At 43.2% G+C, this 12841-nt stretch overlaps 1 protein-coding gene across 3 annotated transcripts in view; it reads left to right on the top strand.

The window, feature by feature from the left end:
• Positions 1–12841, top strand: part of tbc1d22a (TBC1 domain family, member 22a) — a 211892-nt gene that overhangs the window by 151969 nt on the left and 47082 nt on the right. For all 3 annotated transcript variants that reach the window (XM_014152782.2, XM_014152784.2, XM_014152781.2), the window contains one exon: positions 3986–4113. In XM_014152782.2, the coding sequence (XP_014008257.1) occupies positions 3986–4113 (128 nt within the window). The remainder of the gene's footprint in view (positions 1–3985; positions 4114–12841) is intronic.

The following is a 12841-nucleotide window of genomic DNA, read 5'->3' as shown; positions in this document are numbered from 1 at the left end:
CAAACAGTCCTACTGCGTCTTCTTTGGCATATTATAGTCTGACTTCTCGCAAACAGAATTAATGACTTACCTTACCACTGAATTTGATTTTGTTCTGGTAGAGTACTTTTTACGGGCAAACGTTTTCAACCACCGACTTGACTTAATTCACCCTCAACCAAGTCACTTTCCTGCTGTTTTTACTGTAGGCCTAATCATGTTAACTGTAATTAGTTGCCCACAACAAGTCTTCTAGATATGTTCCTAGCTGAAAGCAGGTACTTCCCTCCTCCCTGGTTGTGCAACGGAGTAAAATAATGTTCTATATTGCAGAAAGAGTGGCTCCGTAGTACTGAAACACTAATAATCATCTCTCTCTCTCTTCCTTTCCTAGCTATAACAGCTGTTCCTCTGTTCTACTGGCTCTAGAACAGATAAAACAATAACTAACTAATTAACTTCCAGGGGACCAGAACTCAGACTATTCTCTCTCTCTCTCTCTCTCTCTCTCTCTCTCTCTCTCTCTCTCTCTCTCTCTCTCTCTCTCTCTCTCTCTCTCTGTCTCTGTCTCTGTCTCTCTTTCTCTTCTCTCTTCTTTTTCTTTCTCTTTCTCTTTCTCTCTCTCTTTCTTCTCTCTCTTTCTCTCTCTTTCTCTTTCTCTTTCTCTTCTCTCTTCTTTTTCTTTCTCTTTCTCTCTCTTTCTCTTTCTCTCTCTTTCTTCTCTCTCTTTCTTCTCTCTCTTTCTCTCTCTCTTTCTTCTCTCTCTTTTCTCTCTCTCTCTCTCTCTTTCTCTTTCTCTTCTCTCTTCTTTTTCTTTCTCTTTCTCTCTCTTTCTCTTTCTCTCTCTCTTTCTTCTCTCTCTTTCTCTTTCTCTCTCTCTTTCTCTCTCTCTTTCTCTCTCTCTTTCTCTCTCTCTTTCTCTCTCTTTCTCTCTCTCTCTCTTTCTCTCTCTTCTCTCTCTTCTCTCTCTCGAACTGTAGAATGGTTCCTCTTCTCTTCTTACCATCAGTCTTAGCCTGGTACTAGATCTGAGTGTACTTTAGCCAAGCCAACTCCTCTGACTACATGTGAGAAGTTAAATGTATTTCCTCCAACGTGGTTATCCTGAGTGTTGGTTGCCTCTTATTAGGGAAGCTGTTTAGAGGTGATATATTACTGTGATTTATTCACTGTTAATGATGTTAGGCCTCTGTTTATGCGGAGCATAGATTTGTGATAATTAAACTGTGGGGACGAGAGTGCGAGAGGAGTGTTCACTGTTTACCTCACCCTCTGAGAGTGTTTGTGTGGGTGCGCATGCGAGAACGAACCAATGTGATTTGTTGGTGTGTGTTTTGACACATGTAGGGTGACAAATGAAGTGAATTGTGATGGGTACAGCAGGGGTGACGTGAATGCACACTTTACTCCGGGTAGCTAAAATGCAAGAGGAACTTCAAGCGAAACATTAGGAGAAGTAGCTGGCTACATTATTCTATGGTAAACATGACTAATCGGATGGCCATGCATCGTTTTTTCCCTGTAAGCTAGTGTACTTATGTGTGGCTGCTTGGCTAAATAATGTTGCACTTCTATTTTAATTTGATGAAAAGAAAGACACATTCGGCAGAAATCATATCATGAATTTATTGGGTGTGAAGAGAAACTAGTTCCACTCCCTTGATCACTCTATTGGTGCAAACACTTAACTTTAAACATAAAACACAAGTGAAATGGTTTAAACGGCAGAAAATGCATATTTCTAAATGCGACCTCTGTACAGAGTTGTCCTTTATGTCAGAACCAAACTAAGATAGCTTCATTGTTCAGGGATCTGATCTGGAATCATTGTCCGTGTCACTGGTTAGAGGACTGATTGGATGTTTCAGAGCTTGTTAATAGTCTTCGATTTATACACACTGGAGGTCTTCACAGATCCACCTGTACCCGAATACCCAAGACACAATCCGGGACATGAGCGGTTCCGGATCCAGAATTCTAAATAATGTAATTGGTCTGGGTCAGATCTGAGATTATTTTCACGGGTCTCGGGTATGTGTCATTTTAACTGACTTGTCCTGAAGGCCCCTTACAGATCCAAACATAACTGCTGCAGTAGAGAGAGGGCGAGAGACATTTTTATAATTTATGCTGCTGCTCTTGCTTTTCACAAGTGGAGTGTGGTGCATGTAGCTTGTTGTTGGCCAATTATAAGTCATAAAAGTGGCAATATGCTCCAGTCATAAAGCCTCCGTGTGTGGAAAAAGTTAGGAGATACACTACATGACCAAAAGTATGTGAACACCTGCTCATCGAACATCTCATTACAAAATCATGGGCATTGATATGGAGTTGGTCCCCCTTTGCTGCTATAACAGCCTCCACTCTTCTGGGAAGGCTTTCCACCAGACGTTGGAACATTGCTGAGGTTACTTGCTTCCGTTCAGCCACAAGCGCATTAGTGAGGTCGGGCACTACTGTTGGCCGATTAGGCCTGGCTCGCAGTCGGCGTTCCAATTCATCCCAAAGGTGTTCGCTGGGGTTAAGGTCAGGGCTCTGTGCAAGCCAGTCAAGTTCTTCCACACCGATCTCGACAAAACATTTCTGTATGGACCTCACTTTGTACATGGGGGTATTGTCATGCTGAAACAGGAAAAGGCCTTCCCCAACTTTTGCCACAAAGTTGGAAGCACATAATCATCTAGAATGTCTTTATATGCTGTAGTGTTAAGATTTTACTTCACTGGAACTAAGGGAACTAGCCCAAACCATGAAAAACAGCCCCAGACCATTATTCCTCCTCCACTGGTTGTTCCACTGGATATCATAAGGTGATTGCACCAATTTATAAGTCGCTCTGGATAAGAGCGTCTGCTAAATGATGTAAATGTAAATGCACTAATCCCTGCAGTTGGCACTATGCATTGGGGCAGGTATTATTCTTCTGGCATCCACCAAAACCAGATTTGTCCGTCTGACTGCCAGTTGCTGAAGGGTGATTCATCACTCCAGAGAACGCATTTCCACCGCTCCAAAGTCAACGCATGGCATTTTGCATGGTGATGTTAGGCTTGTGTGTGGCTGCTGGGCCATGGAAACCCATTTCATGAAGCTCCTGACGAACAGTTATTGTACTGACGTTGCTTCCAGAGGCAGTTTGGAACTTGGTAGGGAGTGTTGCAACCGAGGGCAGGCAATTTTTACTCGCTACGTGTTTCAGCACTCGGCGGTCCCGTTCTGTGAGCTTGTGTGGCCTACCACTTCGCGGCTGAGACGTTTTTGCTCCTTGACCTTTCTACTTCACAGTAACAGCACTTACAGTTGACCGGGGCAGCTCTAGCAGGGCATACATTTGACCAACTGAATTGTTGGAAAGGCGGCATCCTATGACGATGCCACGTTGAAAGTCACTGAGCACTTCAGTAAGGCCATTCTACAATGTTTGTCTATAGCGATTGCATAGCTGTGTGCTCGATTTTATATACCTGTCAGCAACGGTTGTGGCTGAAATATGGGTGTCCACATCATTTTGAATATATAGTGTACTCACTCGGAAACGACCGGTTCTGGATCTGACCAGCTCTATACAGAATGGGTCTAGTTTTCCTCGGGTCCGGGTAGGAAAGGCCCAGGTCCATTTCGTAACGGGTCCAACTTTTTGGACCCGTGAAAACCTCTAATACACGCACGCACGTAAACAATACACACACACACTCTTATAATGCTGTCTTTCTCCCGAGCTACACAGTAGCTTTAATGTTCTTTGGGAGGTCCACTGACAGCTTTGTAATTACTCTGCGGTATTGTCTGCCCGCCCAGCCATCATCGGTGGGAAGAGAAAGGTGTGTGTGTGTCCTGTGGTTATCAAAATGATCAGCGGCTCTCCGTGTGAATGGCGCATGTGTGTTCATCAGTGCCTGACGGTAGTGTGTTTGCATACTGTAAGTGCGTGCGTTAATCATTGTTTGATGGAAGTGTGTGTGTGTGTTTCAGTTTAACAAGTCTTTGTGTGGGGGGTGTGTTTCAGAAACGGTGCACGTCCACATGCAGCAGTATGAAGTGGAGTATCTCCAGTTTGCCTTCCGTTGGATGAACAACCTGCTGATGAGAGAGCTGCCGTTACGCTGCACTATCCGCCTCTGGGACACCTACCAGGTACACACACCACAAACACACACGTACGTACGCACACATACTGTACAAACACACACGTACGTACGCACACATACTGTACAAACGCATGCGCAGGAACACACCACAAACACACAGGTACGTACGTACGCACGCACGCGCAGGAACACACACACATACGTACGCACACATACTGTACAAACGCTCGCACAGGAACACACACACACATACACACACACAAATCGTCACATTTCACTCACTCACAGCGCGACGTGTGTGTGTATTATTCAACCATTGTGTTCCTTCATAAGGCCCTATCCAGCAGAGGTCATCAATCTCTGTCAGGCCTCTCCTCTGTGGCCTGTACCTCTGGCTCTCTATCTCTCTGTCTGTCAGCAGCTCAGAGCAATGAGCCCGTGCCTCAACGCCATTGAACTATTACTAAACAAAAGCCTTGTTAACAAACCATCCTTCATCACTCCTCCCATCCCTCCCCTCAGAGTGTAGGACCCCTCTGAAAGGCTGCAATAGCGCAGTGGTGCAGAGCTCTGTGGCTTGGCGCTGAAGGACCACAGTGTCTGATTTTCTGTCTGACTATAACCTGGCAGTGGACTTGAGGGTTCGTCGATGACATGAATTGATCGATGACGTGTCGGAGGGATAAAAAGGACTGCATTACTGATGGACTGGTTCTGTGTAGGAGAAATGTGTATGTGTCCTGTATTGTGTTACTTTGCCTCAGCAGTGCGTCATCTAAGGTAGCCTGTTATACATGTATATGTGTATATACAGTTGAAGTCGGAAGTTTACATACACTTAGGTTGGAGTCATTAAAACTAGTTTTTCAACCACTCCACAAATTTCTTGTTAACAAACTATAGTTTTGGCAAGTCGGTTAGGACATCTACTTTGTGCATGACACAATACATTTTCAAACAATTGTTTACAGACAGATTATTTCACTTATAATTCACTGCATCACAATTCCAGTAGGTCAGACGTTTACATACATACACTAAGTTGACTGTCCCTTTAAACAGCTTGGAAAATTCCAGAAAATTATGTCATGGCTTTAGAAGCTTCTGATAGGCTAATTGACATCATTTGAGTCAATTGGAGGTGTACATGTGGATGTATTACAAGGCCTACCTTCAAACTCAGTGCCTCTTTGCTTGACATCATGGGAAAATCAAAAGAAATCAGCCAAGACCTCAGAAAAAAATTGTAGACCTCCACAAGTCCGGTTCATCCTTGGGAGCAATTTTCAAACGCCTGAAGGTGCCACGTTCATCTGTACAAACACCATGGGACATGCAGCCGTCATACCGCTCAGGAAGAAGACGCGTTCTGTCTCCTAGAGATGAACATACTTTGGTGCGAAAAGTGCAAAACAATCCCAGAACAACAGCAAAGGACCTTGTGAAGATGCTGGAGGAAACAGGTACAAAAGTATCTATATCCACAGTAAAACGAGTCCTATATCGACATAACCTGAAAGGCCACTCAGCAAGGAAGAAGCCACTGCTCCAAAACCGCCATAAAAATGCCAGACTACGGTTTGCAACTGCACATGGGGACAAATATTGTACTTTTTGGAGAAATGTCCTCTGGTCTGATGAAACAAAAATAGAACTGTTTGGCCATAATGACCATCGTTATGTTTGGAGGAAAAAAGAGGAGACACCATCCCAACCGTGAAGCACGGGGGTGTCAGCATCATGTTGTGGGGGTGTTTTGCTGCAGGAGGGGCTGGTGCACTTCACAAAACGGATGGCATCATGAGGAAAATTATGTGGATATATTGAAGCAACATCAAGACATCAGTCAGGAAGTCAAAATTTGGTCGCAAGTGGGTCTTCCAAATGGACAATGACCCCAAGCATACTTCCAAAGTTGTGGCAAAATGGCTTAAGGACAGCAAAGTCAAGGTATTGGAGTGGCCATCACAAAGCCCTGACCTCAATCCTAATGAAAATGTGTGTGCGAGCAAGGACGCCTACAAATCTTACTCAGTTACTCCAGCTCTGTCAGGAGGAATGGGCCAAAATTCACCCAACTTGTGGGAAGCTTGTGGAAGGCTACCTGAAACGTTTGACCCAAGTTAAACAATTTAAAGGCAATGCTACCAAATACTAATTGAGTGTATGTAAACTTCTGACCCACTGGGAATGTGATGAAAGAAATAAAAGCTGAAATAAATCCTTCTCTCTCCTATTATTCTGACATTTCACATTCTTAAAATAAAGTGGTGATCCTATCTGACCAAAGACAGGGAATTTTTACTAGGATTAAATGTCAGTAATTGTGAAAAACTGAGTTTAAATGTATTTGGCTAAGGTGTAGGTAAACTTCCCACTTCAACTGTACATATAAAATATGTACATCTCATTCTCTCGTTCTCACTCTCACTCACTCTCACTCACACACACATACATACATACAGTAGCTCTGGGGTGGCACTGGCTTTTCACTTGATTCTACTAATCAGCTACTTCCTTTAGTTCATTTGAGGACTTTAGAATTTAGCTGTTGGTCAAAACTCTCCAGCCCTATCAACGAGCCACACAGACTTCTTGGGCTTTGGGAGAGAGGAAGACCTTATAGGCTTCCATACTATTTTTTTATTTTATTTATTTCACCTTTATTTAACCAGGTAGGCCAGTTGAGAACAAGTTCTCATTTACAACTGCGACCTGGCCAAGATAAAGCAAAGCAGTGCGACAATAACAACAACACAGAGTTACACATGGGATAAACAAACGTACAGTCAATAGTACACAGGGATGCCACAGAGCAGATAGCCATCTCAAGCCCTGTGACTTCCAACAGCCCTGTGTGTGCATCATTGTGTGTGTGGGGGGGGTCTGGCAGTGGCTTTTCTTTTTTCTTTTGTATACCTCAGTGTTAGAGAGGGAGGACGTTATGAAGGGAGAGATGGAGGGCTACCTCTGTGTCCGCCACTATCAGACCCTGCCATTGATTTTGACGCTTGTTGACATATGTACTTTGTTGTGGTGTGGGCTCAACGGACACGCTCTCTTGTTAGGATAACACTAAGAGTCAATAATAGCAGGATATTACTTAATGCGTCTCTATTGATTCTTCGTTGTGTTGGAGTATAAAATGTGTGTGTGTGTGTGTACCTTATGGGATGTAGAGGAAGTTGACCCTCTCCTGATGACTCACTTTAATTACCGTGGCAACAACGTTTTGGTGGGGCGCTCGGAGGGTAGAGGGGTGTAATTGTGTACCTATTTACTTGTTCTCCTTCAATTACCGCTTTACCCTCTGTATTGACTGGGAGAGAACACACACACAGATAAAGTGAAGGTTGTAGATTCAGTCTGAGCATTATGAAACGTAATAAGAAAGCAAAAAGGCAGAAGCCCCTTAGTGGCATGAGAAAGTCACTGACCATACGCTAAGTTGTTAGCCTATAAACTCTCACGACACTGTTAGGAAATTTGTTACACTCTCAAGATCACTGTTTTGACTGCTTATGAACTCACCCAGGTAAGTTCCCAAGTCGTAATCCCAGAGAGCAGCAGTCAGGAAGGCCTCAAAAGTTCAGCTTTTATGAACTCAACACTATGAGATGCTGCCTACCAAAAGTGAACTGCAGATAAAACTCAATTGATTTCCATCAGTGAATTATTGGTGGTAAATCACATAGTCACAGCTTAGCCTACTTTCTCCAAAAACACTTCTAGGCCCTGGCTCTGCAAGCCATGGCATATATGAGTATGTACTGCCTGTACTACAGAACCACAGATGATGTGTTGTCATAAGGACTAACTGTCTAGACGTCATACTTGCTGATATTAGTTTTTGGAGGTTTGAGTGGTGACTGAGTGGAGTTTTCTAATCAACTGTCGGGCCTGCGGGGAGCGACTGCGACATGAATTACTGCGACATGAACTACCCTGGGGCGGCAGGGTAGCCTAGTGGTTAGAGCATTGGGCTAGTAACCGAAAGGTTGCAAGTTCAAATCCCCGAGCTGACAAGGTACAAATCTGTCGTTCTGCCCCTGAACAAGGCAGTTAACCCACTGTTCCAAAGCCGTCATTGGAAATAAGAATTTGTTCTTAACTGACTTGCCTAGTTAAATAAAGGTAAAATAAAAATAGTTTAAAATTAAACCCTGAGTGGTTGACCTTTTGGGCTAACAACCTCAGTTCTGACCGTAAGATCACTGCCGACAACCTGTCGACAACCTGTCAATCCTCCATCTGGCTCCTCATCTCCACCCCCCAACACACACACACAGTATATGCATGCACGCATGCATACGGCACACTAAAGTCTCACACACACTAATACGTAGCTAAAGGGTAAAAAGCTGTGTGTCTTCTCTCTCATTGAAAGAAAATGTGTGATACTCCATCAGTTGTTAAAGACAACCTCTACATGCCATACTCTCAGATATGTGGTTCTGCCATAGCGGGGGTTTACATCCAAGCTGGGTCTACAGTGTAGAATTTACCCCTTCCCCAATCATTTTGAGTAGGAGGAAAACAACTCATAAATGTGGGCATTTTATGTCTGTGCACAAAGGTAATGTACAGTGCCTTCAGAAAGTATTCACCCCCCTTGATTTTTTCTCCACATTTTGTTGTGCTCAATTTAAAATAAATTAAATTTAGATTTTGTGTCACTGGCCTACACACCCTGTAATGTCGAAGTGGAATTATGTTTTTAGATATTTTTACGAATTAATACAAAATGTACAGCTGAAATGTCAATAAGTATTCAACCACTTTGTTATGTCAAGCCTAAATAATTTCTAGAGTAAATATTGGCTTAATATGTTGCTTGTACTCACTCTGTGTGCAATCATTTTTTTTACATTATTTTTTGCCTACCTCATCTCTGTACCCCACACACGGAATTAGTCCAGCAGTTCATTTCAAACACAAGTACAACCACTTAGACCAGGGAGGTTTTCCAGTGGTTTGCAAAGAAGGGCACATATTGGTAAATAGATTAAAAAGCAGACATTGAATATCCCTTTGAGCATGGTGAAGTTATTAATTACGCTTTGGATGGTCTTATCAATACACCCAGCACGAGAAAGATACAGGCGCCCTTCATAACTTAGTTGCCAGATAGGAAGGAAACCACTCAGGGATTTTACCATGAGCCAATGGTGACTTTTTAAAACAGTTAGAGTTTAATGGCTGTGATAGGAGAGAACTGAGGATGGATCAACAACATTGTATTTACTCCACAATACTAACCTAATTGACAGAGTGAAAAGAAAACATATATAAAACATATTCCAAAACATACATACATACATACTTCAAAAATGTGGCCAAGAAATTAACTTTCTGTCCTGAATACGAAGTGTAATGTTTGGGGCAAATCCAACACATCACTAAGTACCACTCTTCATATTTTCAAGCATGGTGGTGGCTGTGTCATGTTATGGGTATGCTTGTTGTCTGCAAGGACAAGGGAGTTTTTTAGTATAAAAATAAAAGGACTAGAGCTAACATTCCTTGACATTCCTGCAGTCAGCATGCCAATTGCACGCTCCCTCATAACCTGAGACATCTGTGGCATTGTGTTGTGTGATAAAACTGCACATTTTAGTAGCCTTTTATTGTCCCCACACAATGTGCACCTGTGTAATGATCTTGCTGTTTAATCAGCTTCTTTATATGGCACACCTGTCAGTTGGATGGATTATCTTGGCAAAGGAGAAATGCTCACCAACAGGAATGTATGGAGCATTTCTGGGATCTTTTTCAGCTCATGAAACATGGGACCAACACTTTACATGTTGCATTTATATTTCTGTTCAGTGTAAATGAGTTATTAAATTAATGGGAAGACTTGAAAATGGCTCTCTAGCAATGATCATCAACCAACTTGACAGAGCTTGAAGACTTTTACAAATAATAATTTGCAAGTATTGTACAATCCAGGTGTAAAAAGCTCTTAAGGATTCACCCAGAGACTCAGCTGTAATCGCTGCCAAAGGTTATTCTACAAAGTATTGACTCAGGGGTTTGAATACTCATGTAAATTAGATATTTCTGTATTTCATTTTCAAAACATTTGCTAAATGTACAATTTTCCGAAGACATGTTTTCACTTTGTTATTATAGAGTATTTTGTGTAGATGGGTGAGAAAGTATATTTAATCCTATTTGAAGTAAGGCTGTAACACAACAAAATGTGTCGTAACTCAAGGGGTGTTAATACTTTCTGAAGTCACTATGGTTTATATAGTAACCCAGTAACTAAATTGAAGGCTAGGCACTGAGATTAACTTTGAAGTATAGACTGCTGTAGCAAGGTGAAGTGATTATCAATAATTATACAACTTTAAAAAGTATACCATAAAGGAGAGTTTAAAACTAAGAGAACAGATTCATTCCACACTCAATTCAAGTGTAATTTCCTCCACACAAGCCAAAAATAGAATGTAATTCAGTCCTTTAATATTTCATGCGTTTGCAAAATAGTTGAGAATGACGACACTCTTTCCCCCCTTCTCTGAGGGACCTGTGACACTGTGTCCCTCCCTCACTAATTTCCTTTCCTTTCCTCATGCCCCTGAGACGTTCTGTGTCACAGTAAAGGCATCAGCATGCTTCAGTGACGTCTTGCTTCCAGACAAACTGAAAACTTTTCTCCACTGAGGATAATACAGTGCCACCGACGCGGCCCGCTACCAAAGACTGTGTGCTCTTCTTCTCCGATGTAAGACTTTTAAACGCGTTAACCCTCGCAAGGCTGCCAGGCCAGACGGCATCCCTAGCCACGTCCTCAGAGCAGATATTTAGACCAGCAGCCTGGTGTGTTTACGGACATATTCAATCTCTCCCTATCCCAGTCTGCTGTCCCCACATGGTTCAAGATGGCCACCATTGTTCCTGTACCCAAGAAGGCAAAGGTAACTAAACTAAATGACTATCGCCCAGTAGCACTCACTTCTGTCATCATGAAGTGCTTTGAGAGGCTAGTCAAGGATCATTTCACCTCCACCTTACCTGCCACCCTAGACCCACTTCAATTTGCTTCCTGCCCCAATAGGTCCACAGACAATGCAATTGCCACAACACTACACACTGCCCTATCCCATATGGACAAGAGGAATACCTATTTAAGAATGTTGTTAATTGACTATAGCTCAGCATTCAACACCATAATACCCACCAAGCTCATCATTAAGCTTGGTCTCAACCCCGCCCTGTGCAATTGGGTCCTGGACTTCCTGATGGGCCGCCCCCAGGTGGTGAAGGTAGTTAACATCTCCACTGATCCTCAACACTGGGGCCCCACAAAGGTGCGTGCTCAGCCCCCTCCTGTACTCCCTTTCACCCATGACTGCGTGGCCATGCACGCTTCCAACTCAATCATCAACAGTTGTAGGCTTGATTACCAACATCGACGAGACGGCCTACAGGGAGGAGGTGAGGGCACTCGGTGTGGGGTGTCAGCAAAAAAAAAATCCCACTCAAGGTCAACAAAACAAAGGAGATGATAGCGGACTTTAGGAAACAGCAGAGGGAGCACCCCCCTATCCACATCGACGGGACAGCAGTGGAGAAGGTGGAAAGTTCCTCGGCGTACACATCACGGACAACTGAAATGGACCACCCACACAGACAGTGTGGTGAAGAAGGCGCAACAGCGCCTCTTCAACCTCAGGAGGCTGAAGAAATTTGGCTTGTCACCTAAAACCCTCACAAACTTTTACAGATGCACAATTAAGAGCATCCTGTCGGGCTGTATCACCGCCTGGTACAGCAACTGCACAGCCCACAGCAGCAAGGCTCTCCAGAGGGTGGTGCGGTCTGCACAATGCATCACCGGGGGCAAACTACCTGCCCTCCAGGACACATACCTCACCCGATGTCACAGGAAGGCCAAAAAGATAATCAAGGACAACAACCACCAACAAACACTGCCTGTTGACCCCGCTTCCGTCCTGAAAACACGAGGTCAGTACAGGTGTATTAAAGCAGGGACAACTTCTATCTCAAGGCCATCAGACTGTTAAAACAGCCATCACTAACACAGAGAGGCTGCTGCCTACATACAGACTTGAAATCATTGGCCACTTTAATAAATGGATCACTAGTCACTTTAATAATGTCACTTTCATAATGTTTACATATCTTGCATTACTCATCTCATATGTTTCTACTGTATTTTATACCGTCTATTGCGTCTTGCCTATGCCGCTCTGTCATTGCTCATCCATATATTTATATATTCTTATTCCATTCCTTTACTTAGATTTGTATGTATTAGGTAGTTGTTGTGGAAGTGTTAGATTACATGTTAGTTATTGCTGCACTGTCGGAACTAGAAGCATTTTGCTACACTCGCATTAACATCTGCTGATCATGTGTATGTAACCAATAAACTTTTATTTGTATCCAAGCCTGTAGAATATAGGCTGTAGAAGGTCACGTATAGAATGTTCTACATCGAGTGGTAACATAAGTGTTCTGTTGCACAGTTAGTGCTTGTTTTCATGAAAGCCAGAGAAAAGTGCAAAGCTATGTCAGAGAGAGTGCTTATTGGTTTTGTGTGTGTGGGTGTGTGTGTGTGTGTGTGTGTGTGTGTGAGCGAGCCTCTAAGCCTCAACAGGGCAGTATTGTGCCATTAGAGCAGCAGTATGTCAGGGGAGGTTTTTAACCTGTGTTGAAATTCTCTCTCTGCAGTCAGCCCACCTGCTCCCTCCACCCTACTCTCCAACACATCCTCCATATGTAACGCCATGCGTCCGTGT

Source organism: Salmo salar, chromosome ssa17, assembly GCF_905237065.1.
Source record: "Salmo salar chromosome ssa17, Ssal_v3.1, whole genome shotgun sequence".
Classification (NCBI taxonomy): domain Eukaryota; kingdom Metazoa; phylum Chordata; class Actinopteri; order Salmoniformes; family Salmonidae; genus Salmo; species Salmo salar.
Note: the sequence above shows the minus strand (reverse complement) of the source record. Positions and strands in the feature narration are given on the sequence as shown.